The 15744-nt window shown below is 36.0% G+C and overlaps 1 protein-coding gene across 1 annotated transcript; it reads right to left on the reverse strand.

Moving 5' to 3' along the window:
- Positions 1-942: 942 nt before the first annotated feature.
- On the reverse strand, positions 943-13158 carry LOC125393888 (arylacetamide deacetylase-like). The gene is made up of 5 exons (XM_087899490.1): positions 12970-13158; positions 5672-5894; positions 4305-4374; positions 3158-3329; positions 943-1609 (listed from the first exon to the last, which is right to left on the reverse strand). The coding sequence occupies exons 1-5, from the start codon at positions 13102-13104 to the stop codon at positions 1013-1015; spliced, it is 1197 nt and encodes a 398-aa protein (XP_087755616.1). The 5' UTR covers positions 13105-13158; the 3' UTR covers positions 943-1012.
- Positions 13159-15744: the final 2586 nt, after the last annotated feature.

The following is a 15744-nucleotide window of genomic DNA, read 5'->3' on the forward strand; positions in this document are numbered from 1 at the left end:
TTGAAAATTTGAATTAATTCATTTGTTACCTAATCCTATTACTCAGGCATAATTGCATCCATTTTACTGGAGCAGGAAATAGATATGCATGCAAGCTCATACAAACAGAAAAGAAATTAGTAAAATATATTGAACTTAAACACACAATCAGAGCATTTTCATTGGATCAGTGGGAAGAGAAACTAGAGAATTCAGAAATTAATGTTACTACTTTATGGATCTACTTCCAAGGTTCTGTGAACAGAGTGCTGTATGCAAAACCTCATTGTCCTGGAAATGTAAAGGTAGAACAGTATTAAATAAGCACATTTGTTATAAGCACATGGATTTTGAACTAAAAAGGTGAAATTCTTCTCAGTAATAATGAACTGATAAAATGTTATCAACATTAAAGGAAGCATTGGGTAGCATGATACTTCAGAAACTATATAAATTATGCTTTACTTTGAAGCCTAGCTTAAAGTATACATCAAGAACATAGGGCAAATATGATCAAATTTAACTTTAATGATAAGTGTAAAATGAAGTTTAGTTTCCAAATCTAAAACCATTGTTGTTGCCATTACATGGACTTGAGTATCATTCCTACAATTGATATCTAGATTTAGAACATATGTTATTGTTTCACTTCGTTAAGCCAAAATTTCCTTGCATGTGTAATAATAATGGATAGTGAAAGTGCACTCTAGAATTGTTAAGGAATTTGGACCTGGACACAAGGCTCAGTTGGTAAAGCACGTGCTTCACAAGCATGAGTACATGTATTTGGATTGTCAGCACCTACATAAAACCCTGGTTTGGAGGTGTGTTTCTGTAGGTAAATACAGGAGGAGGGATAAAATAGAAAGATGTCTGTTAATAAGAAATAACAGTAACAAAACTCAGAAGCTACCAACTCCTTAGGAACAACAGAGGTTTTAAACAGGATATGAAGCCACAAAATCACAGTTTTTCCTAGTTTATTTCTTTTTTGTTATTTATGTATCATCATCAAATCATTAAGTAGGTTTTGCTATAGATTTTTCATAAGCCAATTCAAGTACTGATTTTGCATCCTGTGTGCAATTTTAAAATCATGAAGGGTAAATGCTCCATGGAATCCATCCTCAATGTGGTGATGCGTCACATGAACTCCAACATTCTGAAGCCGTGTGACATACATGAGTCCATCATCTCTTAGGACATCATACTGACAAGTGATGATATAGGTCAGAGGTAAGAGACTCAAAGTGTTGTCGTTGGCCAACAGAGGGCATGCCTTCACATCTAGGAACCCTGGGTACTTTTTAGACAGTTCAGAACTACCAGGAGTTGGAATCTTATAGATGTGACCTTTCTTATATCTCTCAGGGAGTAAGGAACTCCAGTTCACAAATTGGAACAGATGAATGGATTCCAGAGGTACATGTTGCTTGAGAAGCATGGCTTTCTCCAGGGTTCGATCTGTAGTAAAGTATTCACTCCAAAACCTGGCCATAAATGAGGGGGATAACATTGGAAAATATGAACCTTCTTGATACGATGGTAAATTTATATCAAGAGCCTGAAGGGCTGGATATACTAAGGCCTGAACCTTGAGTTTCGTCTTGACGTCTGGATCCTGTATGAGCTGAAAAAGAATTAAAATTATTTTGTAATAAATTTTTAAGAGGTCTATTTTCATCTAGAAATAATATGTATAGATGAAATAAATTCAGATAATCAAACACAACAAAAATATCTCACAGAATTTCCAATTTTCTAGATTGTCATTTTCTATTCCTTAATGCAATTATTGACATCATGTAGAAATATTTTACACAATGCACATGATTCAATTTCAATAAATACCAAGAAAATGCTATGGCATATTACTCCAGAAAGTACTTCTATAATTTTAGCAAGTCATGTATTATTAAACATGTTAACTAGCCAAAACTCAAGGAAGATGATGACAAACAAGTCTCTAACTGTTATGAACATAGTTTTGCTCTGACACTGAGACTCAATCATCTCAACATACTAGAGAAGGGGTGGTTTATGCATGTCCCATTTAGGAGAATGAACAAGGGGAGGTTCTTCTATTTAACATCACAGTTGTAGCCCTGAGTTGGGTACCAACACTCATCTCAGGAAAAAGTGTCCTTTAAGTAGTGCCTGTTACCAAAGACAAGACAATGAAGTTAGGGTTTACTGCATGGAGTGTTTTTGTCTTAAAAATATTTCAGGTCTACTAATGGTCTGCTTCTTTTTAGTCTGTGACAGTCTATACCATATTAAAAGTATTTTATATTGATATTAAATAGCTATGAGTCAGAAATCTCTAAAAATGACAGAAGTTGGAATTTATAAAAAAAAAAGCAACAAGGAAAACAAATACATGCCTAAAGCAATTAGGATAAAGGGACAAATCGATAATTGGGTACTGCTATAGTTTCAAAACTTCTTACCTCTTTATGTGTACCTCATGTTGTACCTGGATGCCTTTCAGAGCAATGAGGCATATGCAATGCAGAATTAAATCTGTGGAATATATTCTACACTTGTTTTACAGATATTGGAATGAACCACAGAATTTGTAGCTTCTTTTCTATGCAAATGAAGAAGGTAGCAAATGTAGCAGTGCGAGGCAACAAAATGTACTCATAGTAGCTAACTATCCTAAAAGTTTATGAGCAACTCAGATCTGAAAATCATCAATCATCTCTCAAGCAAAATGTAGCTATAAACTGATGAATTACATTAACAGCTCTCTTTACTAACATTTTTCCTTTGGAATGATTTCATTATTCCATTATCAACAGATATGAAATCAGTTCTGGCATCCTACAACTGGTAATATTGCAGTTATCTTGTTCTCAATTTTGGTGACTAGTGTCATTGACCAACTTTACTAGTGCAACACACAATAGGTACAGGATGTTACCTAACTGGCCATAATAATCATATTCAACCAAAACCCCAGAAGTTGTATTTTGTCATTATATGTATATATATAAAAGAAAAGAATGACATAGAGCAAACTTAGAAACACTATATAGAAAAATGTTTCCTAACATCAGTACAGGTGTTTCTCTAGTATTTTAACATGGTAAGAAAATAGCATGTTTTCACTGATCTTTCAAATGTCTGTAGCAAATATATTTACATATACGGTGTTTTAAGATCTCAAACAAACCTGTTGGGTCACAGCTGCTGCTAAGTTCCCACCAGCACTGTCCCCAGCTACACCAACTCTTCGAGGATCTACGCCGTATCTTTCAAGAACGTCTTCCTGTAAGAACCATCGCAAGGCATTGTATACATCTTCAAACTGACGTGGGAAATGATATTTGGGGGCCAAGCCATAGCTGTGCGAGGAATAATTGTATCAAATGAATTAAATTAATTTTATATGGCATCTCTCTAAAATAAAGGCCAATTTTTCTTTAATAAACACATCTTTTTGCTAACTATATACCCATGGACATATTTCACCCCAAAATCTTGGGTGATTTCATCATTATACTAATAAAAACTTGAATAAAACAATTGAATTCTCCTCGAGGCAAAAATAAAAGAATGAAAAATACAGCAGGTAATACATTTCCTAATTCATTTCCCAGCATTTTCTATTTACATTTAATTTCATTGGAAATTAGTCAGTGACAAATAAATCTTACTAATTTAATGTTTGAACTTTACCTAATTTAAAAGCAGAATGTGACCACTATGTTTTATTAATTACTTAGTTATTCAATTTGTTTCTACCAAATTGATTTCTTATCATTTATTCCATAGTATGTGATTTGCCTCTTTCCACCTGTAGCTTCAGGACAAATTGCTTTCAGTGATGATTTTGCCATGGCATATTCCCCTTAACCCCTTAAAGTGCTGTTTGCCATGACATCCTCAGAAAGAGCACATTGTGTAGAAAATATATGTTTCTCAGTTCACACACAAATAAACTAAACTGAATTAGTAATCTATAACATGTACAAAGTTTCAAGACAAAGTTTCAAACCTTATTTGCCTGTGATTCTCTAAGTACTCGGTCTGCTGAAGGTCATTGTTACGTGTTATGTACCGGTGTTATTGTGTTCTAATGATTTCTGAACTTTGTCTTTTCAATCCTGGTTGATTTTAAGTGTTTTGTTTTGCTTTTTGTTTGTTTTCTCTGAGTCTATTCTTGCCAACTCGAGTTCACTTTCTCTTTGCTCACTCTCTTAATTTCAGTTAAAATGTTCCAGTAATAACCCCCAAAGAATAAAATATGATCAAGTGTGTTAGTTTCTTGCTACACAAAACACACGACTAAACATTGAAGAAGCAAACCATAGTCTTACTCAGTTGACACGACAATAGCATCGAGTCTATCAGCTGTCTTTCTTGCCAGAAGATCATATATAGAAGTAGCTGAAATTGAGAAAATTGAGTGAGAGACTGACAAGTGAACTGCTGGAACAGCATGTCATCAAAAGCACAGCAGTGAGCATTGCTCCTCACAGATAGTTTACAACTGCTTCTACTGATTGCAGCACTTCATCATCAATGTACAAAATGAATCCTCGGCCATTTTCGCATAGACACAGTCAAGGGTTTGCTCTATTAGCTTCACACTGCCTAGTCTAAACCACTGCTAGTTTATTGAATGTCCATATCTTTTTGCATTTAGCAAATGTTAAGTGTTGAAAGTATACATGTTTATCCCCCTATTATAAGCTACTGAGCTGCGGACTTGCTGAGGTTGCTATGCACCAGTCCAGCTGATATGAATGCTCGTTGTCCCTTCACCTGGAGCAGATAATTAGATACTTCTGATAAGTGCCCTATTGCCCAATCTTTGCTAGGTCTGGATCCAATAACTGCTGACTATGGGGGGACTTGCTTGATATCGGGGAAGAATGTTGTTTCTGTGTAGATGAATCAATTGTGGTTAAAACTAATGTCAGTTGACCGCCCCCAAACTCTGCAAAGACCTGCTTCTCCTACCCTCTTGGACCAGTGGATCCCTGAAGAAGGAAAATCGCAATTACCTCCCATGTTGTCAAGGTCAAATGAACTTATTCCTTTCCTCAAGTCTCCACTCAAATTCCAGAACACCTCAAATCCCTCTATCTTAAAATCAAGATGTAAAAATGTTATACTCTACTTATGCTATTATGAAACATGTATATTATAAAATATGTAAGATATATTGGCTATATTAGTTATATGTAATACGTTAACATTCAGTGAAGCAAAATTATAATAAATATAATTGCATGTAGGAAAATATATTATACAATCTACATATAACAAATGAAATATACAATGTCAAATAAAAATAGTAGTTCAACTGTGTGATTTTTATAACTAACACCTTTGTTCTCACTTCCTTCAGATTAACGCTTTTTAAAAGACCACAGTCAGCATCTCAGTTTGCTGCTATTTTGCCACTGTTCAGTTCACCCCCAATTTGGTTCTCACTACACCATTCCATCAATTCCACAATAATAAAACCATATATTCAAGAAGCCCTTTCTCTTCTTACCTGAGATTGTCTACAGTTCTTAGTAGTAAGGAATACCCATTTCAGAAAAGAATGATTTCAAACAATTGAAGCATTATTATATCTATTATATTACTATAACTAATGTATGTAAGTTTTTAATATGGATGAGTATTTTACAGTTTGTGGAACAAACAAGAATACTGAAGGAAAGGGACATACCTGCACTCCCCAAACACCAGCCACCACCGTGAATATAAAACAGGCCCCTCCTTAGCGTCTCTGACTTCCTTTTGGGCATGTATATGCGAACAGGAACACTGCTGAAAGCTGTGTCTATTACAGTGACATTTTCATCAGAAGTAGCTGGGACTTCTAGAAATCTACTAAACAATTGTATTGTGCTCATGAGATGATTGATTCCCAGAAGTTCAGCAGTAGAAGCCTAAATGAAGAGGAGAAAAATGATTAAAATCATGTGAGTGTGTGTGTGTGTGTGTGTGTGTGTTTGCAGGCTGCTGAGTTCCTTTAGCATCTGCCCACTTGTAGATGATGTTCCCTGAGCCTGAGGTATAGGGTAGTGTTGTAGATTTAGCATTTGATGTTGAGCACCCTCATAGTTAATTTGTGTACCTTATGAACTGTACTTCTTTTCATTTTTTAATATATGTACATTAGTGTTTTGTTCATTAGTATTCATGTTTTTATGAAGGTGCCAGGGACCCTTCATAGTTTTGAGCTGTCATGTGGATGCTGGGAATTGAACCTGGATCCTCTGGAAGAGTAGCCAGCGCTCATAAGTGCTGAGCCATCTCTGCAGCCTCTGTTTTTAAATTAATTTTAATTTTGTCATTTATTTCTTTAAATTTTTGCTTCCAAGTTTTTTTTATATTCTATGTATTAACCTTTTACCCAATATATAGCTGGCAAAGAGTCTCCCTCTAAGGACTTCCTCTTCATGCAGCTGAGAGTTTTCCTGGCAGCTCTGGAGCTTTTTAGTTTTTTGAAATGCCATTTTACAATTGTTGATGTTAATTTCTAGGTAGCAGGTGTCTCACTCAGAACGTCCTTTCCCACACGATGCCATCAGGACTGCCCACACTGTCTTCTAGCAGTGCAGCACTTCAGGGTTCACACGGAGTGTCTGATCCATTTGGAGTTAATATTTCTGTGCAGTCTGATAGATAATGTTTTTCTCTATGTGTTCACATGCAGATGTACCAGTATTATTTATTGAAGATGCTGTCTTTTCTCCATTATGTGTTTTGGAATCTTTGTCAAATATTAAATAGCTTTGCTAATGTGGATTCTTATTAGTATGCATGTCTGCCTGTGCCATTACCATCCCAAACACTTTATGCCTTTTATAATTTTGTCTTCAAAGCATCCCATACATTCCTTTTATAATTTTCACTTATATAATTTCATATGTTATATAGAATATTTCACTTTTGATAAATACATTGCAATTTTTCTTTAAAAGTTTTTTCATACACTATGTTTTGATTATGTTTCCCCCTCCTTCAACTCATAACCTCCCCAACTTTCCATCCAACTTTCTGCTCTCTCTCAAAAGAAAACACATGAAAATGAAAACCAAAACAAACAACCAAAAATTAACAAGACAATAAAATGTCAAAACAAAACATAACCATACTCTTAGAAAAGGCTCAGGAATAAAATCATATTAATATACTGTAATATACCAAAACATGCTTCTTAATGGTCCCAGACACATACTGGAAAGATTTAAAATGTATTTTAAATAATGAAACATATCCACATTTTCTGTATATGATTGGACACTAGGACCATTTTGAGAGCCTTGAATCATTATATACTGGCTTTGTATTAAAATTAAGTTACTTTTTCAGTTCCAGGTTTTAGAGTTAATTCTTAAATGCCTACATTTCATTTAGGCCTAGTTAAGAATATTTAATAACAAATTTATCAAAAGCAGCAATGAAAGAAAAGAGAGAAGTATGAAGAGAGGAGAAAAAAACTCAGGGAGAGAAGAAAGACGAAAGGAAGGGACAGAACTTAGAAAGAGAAGAGAGGCAAAGATGCAGAGGGCAGAATAGAGGGAAGACAAGGGGAAAGAAAAGGGAAGGGAAGAAAGGGGAGGGGAAGTGAAGGTCATGAAAGGAAAGGGAAGGGAAGGGAAGGGAAGGGAAGGGAAGGGAAGGGAAGGGAAGGGAAGGGAAGGGAAGGGAAGGGAAGGGAAGGGAAGGGAAGGGAAGGGAAGGGAAGGGAAGGGAAGGGAAGGGAAAGGAGAGAATAGATAGTAAATAGCTCCTACATATTTAACTGTAACTGGAATTTTAAGTATCATTCTAAAAGTTCACAGATTCACATTTATGAGCATTTTAATTGAACAACACACCACAAAAGTCGTTTCATTATATAATAACTTTTTAAAGGTGCTAAAATGTGGCAAAATGGGGGATACTATTCAGCTATTTTTACTAATTCCAGATATATTTTGTTTCATTAGACCTCTTTATTAGAGGCTTAATTTTGTTGTTAAAGCACAAATCCATTATTGGGATTTGTTTGGGGTCAGTGAGAATCATTTACTGATAGAATATTTCTATTTTAAGTATTGATAATGCGAGATATCCTCACTTGGTGCCTCAGAATGCCCCCAATACCAAGATCTGTGGGCTATCTCGTTTCTAGGCAGATAATACTGAGGTATGCCTCACAAGCGAACCATTGAGAGTGCTGATCCAGAAAAGCTGTGATTTCTTCGGACATGTTCCTGGGAGACTGCTGTATATAATATATAAGTACAGATGTACTCACAGAAGAAATTTAGAATGGCTCAACAGACTTAAGCCAAGAAATCTATTGAATCAAACAGACAGGAAAGAAAAAAAATTACACAATCATATAAAATTATCTTACAAGAACCAGTAACATTCCTATATTCCAGTATCAAATATTTTGAGAAAGAAATAGAGCTATTATCATTCCCAATAGCCTCAAAAATTAAACCTCGTAATAAATCTCACCAAGTAGGCAAAAACTTCCATGATTAAAAAATTAAATACTAGAAGAACAAAAATGAAGATAAGCACCATAAGATGGAAACATTGTTCATCATCAAAGAATCATTTTAGATTAATTTTGTAAAAATACCATCCTAACAAATAGAATTCACAGAGTCAATACAACCATAATCAAAAGGAGGAGCTGGGAAAAAAGAAACTCAGGTCAGAAATATTTACGATTTTAAAATTTTAAAAATCCAGTTATATTTCTCAAAAAATTCGCAAGAAAAGACTTAATAGAAAGACAAAGTACACCAACCAGATGGCAATTTTGAACACTCTCAGCAAAACCAAAAGGAAGAAAAATACTATTATTACTAGTATTACCACTAACAGCAACAATACTAATGATGGTGCTGATGCTGTAGGAATTACTATACTTAATCTCAAACTATACTAAAGTCTTACTAATAAAAAAAATGAGACGATCACTAAAGCAGACATGTAGCTCAACTGAACTTAAAATAAGTCTCAAATGAACATTCATGTAACTATAGCTGCTTATTATTCAACAAAGATGTTTTGTGTAAAGGGGGAAAATTAGTGCAGAAATTCAAAAATGGCTTAATTTCAGAGAATGAGTAGTTGGTGGATAGTTTTGAAAGACGTTGCATACAGGAACCTCACTAAACTAAAAAGTTTCTGTAAGGCAAATGACACCTTTGATAAAACTAAAAGGCCTTCAGAATGAGAGAAGATTTTCACTAATGTCATTTCTGTTAGAAGGCTAATATTTACATATGAAATGAACTCAAGAAACTAAATATCAACCAAAACAAATAATCCATTTAAAAATGGGGTTCAGATCTAAACAGAGAATTCTCAATAGAGGAATCTCAAAAGGCTGAGAAACACTTAAAGAAATTTCAGCATCCTAAACCATCAGAGAAATCAAAATTGCTTTGAGATTCCATCTTACACCTGCCAGAACAGCTTAGATCAATAACACAATTGACAGTTCATGCTGGTGAGAAGGTGGACCAAGGGGAATACTTCTCCATTGCTAGTGGGAGTGAAAACTTGCACAACTACTATGGAAATCAATATGGAAGTTCCTCAGAAAATTGGGAATCAACCTACCACAGATTCAGTTATAGCACTCTTGGGCATATGTCCAAAGGACCCTCCATCCTACCTCATGGCCACTTGCTAAACTATGCTCACAGTGGTTTACTCATAACAGTCAGGAACTGAAAACAACCTAGATGCCCCTCAACTGAAGTCTGGACAATAAAATATGATGCATTTACACAATGAAGTATTAAAAGCAATGACATCATGAAATTTGCAGGCAAATGGACAGAACAGCAAAAAATTTCATCTTGACCAAGGTAACCCAGATACAGAAAGACAAACATAATATGTACTCACTTATAAGGGAATATTAGCTGTTAAATAAATGATAATCATGCTAAAATCCACAGACCCAGAGAGGCTAAGTAACAAGGAGAGCTCTATGGGGGATGCACGGCTCTCCCTGGGAAGGGGAAATAAAATAGATTTTGAAAGTGAACAGGGGCATGTGGGAATGGGAACAGGAAGGACTGGGTGCAGGGAGAGATGAAGTGAGAGAGTATAGGGATAAGGGACTGGAATTGAAGTGCATTGGGAAGGACAATGTGGAAACCTAGCATTGTACAGGATTCTATGACTCTACTGAGGGTTCCAAGTAATGGAGAATATGGAGCCTGAATTGGCCATCTTAAATAGTCAAAGAGGGGAACTAGTGTTGTAACTGGGACACCAACCCAGCCACAAAAATTTTGATTTACATCCTTTCCTGCCTGCAAGATTTACTGGGGCAATGGTGGCTTGGAGATTGTAGGCATGGCAAACCAATGATTGGTCTAACTTGAGGCCCAAGCCCTAAGAGGAGGCCCATGCAGGATACTGCCTGGAACCATTCTTATTTATAACACCACATCTTCTCTTTGGAGTTTGCAAGCATCATTAGTATTACTCATTTATCTTACCAACCTCCCATAATCCTTCCCAGTTAAGTATTCCCTAATGGTTCTCATTTCCTACTTCAGAACACATATGTTCTCCTCTCCACCTTCTACTATAGAAATCACTTTGTCCTCCCCTCCTACAACTGTCCTGTCTCCTTCTCTGACTACTGAGGCCAGGTGTGGGTCGTTTGTCATTGCATGAAGACTCAGAGAGGCCATAGTGTAAAGCTCTGAAATGTGAAAATGTAGCCTGGAGTTGATGGGAGCCCCCATGATGTTGGGGACGCCAGAATCATGGGGTACCTGTCAAGAGGAGCTTATAATGGGGTGTGGAATCAGCTCAAGAGAGATAAATGTGTTGCAGTCAACCAACAAAAAGGAGCTGGATATCTGGAGAGCCTTTGCCATCACACTTGGAAATGCAGAAATTGTTTGTCCGGCTGCTTTTCTTTCTTACTTTGGTCGGGTATTTCCTCACTATGCTGTCTTTCCTCCCTTTCGGAATGATAATATGTATTCTGTGCCATTGTATATTGAAAGAATGTGATCTGGTTTTTTTGAGTTTCATTTTATAGTCGGTTGGAGTTAAGAGATTGCCTTAAGTCTCATAAGAGACTTTGAACTTTGGAATTTTAAACAGCATTGAATCTGTCACAGGCTACAGAGACTTTGAAGTTGGACTGAATGCATTGTTGTATTACATTATGACTACAAGCCAACGTGGCAGGGAGTGGAAAGTGAAAGTTTGAATAGACATGCCCCATATAGATTCATAGGGAGTGGCACTATTAGGAGGAGTGGCCTTGTTGGAGGATGAGTACAACTGGATTTGATTTTGAGGTTTCAGAAGCTCAAGCCAGTCCCACTTTTTGCCTGTCCCTGACTGAAGAACTGAATATAGAACTAATCTCAGCTACTTTTCCTTTAACATGACTGTCTTTATGCCACCATGCCTCCCACCATGACAACAGACTAAACCTCTGAAACTGTAAGCAAGCACCAATTAACTCTTTTTTAATAAGAGTTGCTGTGGTTATGGTGCCTCTTCACAGCAGTAGAACACTGATTAAAAATACTTCATACATGAAGAATATATATATATATATATATACATATATATATATATATATGGAATTACCCTGCAATAGCAACACCCCAGAGAAGCTATAGACTATCAAACAAAATGCCCAGACATGGTATACCTCTCTTTGCATTATTGTTCAGGAAGTTCCAAGAGACTTCATGTCATTTTGTATGTTAAATATTGCATATATCATATATCTTTATACATAGATAGTAGAGCATTAATATTCCTTAAATATGAAAATTGAATAAAACGATTTAACTGCATTCCCCAAGAAATAGTTGAAAACTGTCAATGAACAACCAAGTTAACATTACAAGAAATGTACACATAACATTCAAGTAAAATGACATTTACTATAACTAAACAATGCAAGTATTCAAAAAGGAAATAAACAATGAACTATAATCACAAACATGATATGACTATATGGTATACTAACAAATTGGCATTTATTATAAATGAACAGTGTGATTATATAAGACTATATGCTATACTATAACAAAATCATAGTAACTCAAGGACTAGACAGAGAGATGTTGTAAGATTATTGCTAACCAAAATGAAGAAAAGAATAAACACACTGTTACCAGTCTTCATGCTAGAATTAAAAAAGGAATAAGAAATGCCGAAATAACTTCACTGATAAAATCAGACTAAAACTCAAAATATTACATATTGTGGAAAAAGAAAATAAACCAAAATCAAAGAGGATTGTAGAAATAGTTCAGAAAGAATGAATGACTAATTAAATGCCCCAATTAAATGATTTCCTATATAAGAGTTGTTATGGTCATTGTGTCTCTTCACAGCAATAGAATCCTAAGTAAGACAGTATGTCATATTTTTGCTACTCAGGCTAAGTGTAATTGACTTATGACTCTTTTGCTCCACAAAATAAATTCACTAGGAAGAGGGCTAAAGAAGATGTGCATGGTTTTATTTCTGCATAATAAAATTCTCTCAGAAAGAACTAGCAGTGACCACTGTAAGCAGCAAGCCAGGTAACCACATTCTCCTACAGCAATACACCTTGTTCCAGTTGGGAATCATATGTGTTGCTTTTTTATTGTTTTTATTTTAATCAGTCAGTCTCATGAACTGTGTCAACAGGCTGTATGTCTATGCATCAGTCCACGAGTACTACCCAGACTTCTGTAATTAAACAGAGGACTTCCGTTCTTCCTTCCCTGAAGTTGATATTTGTAAAAAGCTTCACCTGGCAGTACTGTACAACACACACTCTCCATCCTTGCTCCCTCTTCTTTCTCCTCTGCTAGCTTCTTCCCTGTTGCTCTCTATACAGGGATTAAACCTGGAGACTGAGCATGCTAAGAAACTTCTCAACCCCTATTTTCTTTCTGTTAAATTATTCAGTATTCATAAGGCTGATAAAGTTCAGAATTTACTGTTTGTTCTTACAGAACTTACCATATCCACGAATACGTTTTGTGGTGTTATTTCGAGTACCAGTTTCCAAGGCTCCTCAATATCACCTGGAAGAGGGGTATAAACATAATAAGCTACAAGGACCACAGAGATGAGAAGCAGAGTGGTTCTCCCCATGTTTCTCTCTGCTTTTTCTACTTTGGCCGTGCAGCAAATGAAGCTGTTTTCAATTTTTTAAAGGTTGAATTTTAACCTGCCGTAAAGTGTTATCTAACTTATTAAGTACAAATTCCACTGCACAATTGGTTCTTGCATGAGCACTCCAAACCCCGTTTTTCGTATCATAATTCCCCCACAAAGAGTTTTTAGAACAGAATTTCTCTCTCCAAGTTACTGCCCATCTAGGAGCCAGATCCTGTTTCTATGCCAGTTTGTAAAGAAACGAAACCATGAGAAAAATCATGCCTTCGGACTCTGTTCTGTGTATAAAGGGTATTGAAACAAACAGGAAACCTTGTGTGTGAATCAATTGTGAACTAAGAGAAAACTAAAGGCTCCTTTAAAGCAATGCAAACTTTGAAAAGGAAGTTTTTTCCTCTTTATTCCCTCTGTGCCTTACTATGTCCCCTGCTGAGAAACTTCAGCAGGTTTTTTTTTTAAATGAGTATTCAATTACAGTGCTTAGGATATTCCTTTTTATTTGTGTTACTTGTTTTATTTTGAGATTATGACAAAATTACATCACCCACCCCCCTCCAGCTTACAGCTCAGTTGATTCCAGTCTAGACAATTCACTTGTAAAACCTGTTTCTCTTTATTTTATCTTTGACTGTCTTGGTAGTTAAAGGGCCACCTTCCTAACTCCAGTCTAGTATTCTCATCTAAATTCTGATGTCTCTGTCAGTCTGTTAAGCTTATAGCTGTCAGCAGCAAACCCAAACCACAGCAAAGTCACTTTTTGTTCTAAGTCCCATTTGCTTGGAAAGTAAATGACTCAAACATTGAATGATTAAATCGTTTTATTGAGTTTGGAGCATATTCCACACCAAATTTAAACAGTGGACTTTATTTTCTCTAGGAAGTTCATCCCATCACTTCGTCTTCCTATCAGCATGGGAGCAGAAAAAAGAATATTGCCAGACCACTTCATACAGAGTGAACAGAGCTATGTATTTCTTTTTCTTTTTTTTTTAAGATTTATTTATCTATTTATTTATTTATTTATTTACTTATTATGTATACAGTGTTCTGTCTGTCTAATTGCTTGCTGGCCAGAAGAGGACACCAGATCTCATTACAGATGGTTGTGAGCTACCATGTGGTTGCTGGGAATTGAACTCAGGACCTCTGGAAGAGCAGTCAGTGCTCTTAACCTCTGACCCATCTCTCCAGCCCAGAGCTACGTATTTCTAAAGCTAGTATTTTATGTTAAATCCTCTGCTTCATGGGAATTTACCCTCCAACACTATGAAATCAAATGAAAGTGGGAACCCTGATCCAGTTTTGTCTTTTATCGTGCATGGCTACTGTGCATATGCAGTGAGTGTTTTTCCTCACAAGAGACAGGATTACTGGGTCTGGAAGGCTTTGAAGAAGAGGTCAGTGAAGGGAAACTGAACAAAGAGGCCGTGAATTTGAAGGAGAGGATGGAGGGTGTACGGGAGGGTTGGAGGAGGGAAGGTATGTGAGATGGTGTGACTATGTTAAAATCTCAACAAATGAAAAACAAATAGAATTCTGCATCTGGAACTTCATCTGAACAATTTTTTGTTGTTGTTTTATTTGTATTTTTATTTTAAGATTCAGCAATATTCAATTTATTAATACTTTCTATCTTAATGCAAATTAATGAACACATATATACATATAATTTATGCATTAATTAGTCCCTTCTTATCCTTTTGAGACATGATACAAGTTCTTAATGGACGATACTGAAAACAAAAGAGAACACTGAACCATTTACATCTCTCTGAGACTTAACATACAATAGTTTCCTAATAAATTTGTAGGAAATTTTAAAAAAAAAACAACTTTTAAGTGTAAGCATCCGAAGTCTGGCATCTGTTTACGTCCTAATCACATGCCTATGACAAGGACCAACTTATCAATTAGGCATAATGAGAAATTAACCAAAGCAACTAATTTTAAAAATGAAATAATTGTACACTTTTAATTTTTGGATCATTTAAAACTTAAATGTACCTTCTTTCTGAAATGGTACATTTAACATACCATAGACATTTTAATATTCCTTTTTATTACTTTATAAATAATACCAATCAAAGTTTTCATTTTTTCCCTCCTTCTACTTCCCTCCTGCTCACCCACTAAACCTCTCTCCTTCCAGTCCTAAGAGAGGGCAGGGTACCCTGCACTGTGGGAAGTCCAATGTGCTCTCCCCTCCTCCATCCAGGCTTAGGAAGGTATGCGTCCAAATGGAATAGGATCCCAAAAAGCCAGTGCATGCAGTAGAAACAAATCCCAGTGCCATGATCATTGGCTTCTCAGTCAGCCCCCATTGTCAGCCACATTCAGAGGGTACAGTTTGATCCCATGCTTGTTCAGTCCCCAATCCAGCTTGATTTGGTGAGCTCCCATTAGCTCAAGCACTCTGCCCCAGTAGGTGGACCAACTCCTCATCATTCAGACTTCCTTACCCATCTTCTCCCTCCTTCTGCTCTTCAACTGGACCTTGGGAGCATGGTCATAATTTGAATGAATAGATGAGTCAATAGAATTGATTTGGTGATTTGTTTTGTTTTGTTTTGTTTTGTTTTAGACAAGGCTTTGGAGCCTATCTTAGAACTAGCTCTT

The sequence above is a fragment of the Myodes glareolus genome, chromosome 20 (assembly GCF_982192425.1).
Source record: "Myodes glareolus chromosome 20, mMyoGla1.1, whole genome shotgun sequence".
Taxonomy (NCBI): Eukaryota; Metazoa; Chordata; class Mammalia; order Rodentia; family Cricetidae; genus Myodes; species Myodes glareolus.

Coding starts and splice junctions, on each gene's coding strand:
- LOC125393888 (XM_087899490.1), bottom strand. CDS start 13,104: ATGGGGAGAACCACTCTGCTTCTCATCTCTGTGGTCCTTGTAGCTTAT. Junction 5,895..12,969: donor AAAACGTATTCGTGGATATG/GTAAGTTCTGTA, acceptor CTCTTCATTTAG/GCTTCTACTGCTGAACTTCT. Junction 3,330..4,304: donor GCTATTGTCGTGTCAACTGA/GTAAGACTATGG, acceptor TTCCTCGCACAG/CTATGGCTTGGCCCCCAAAT.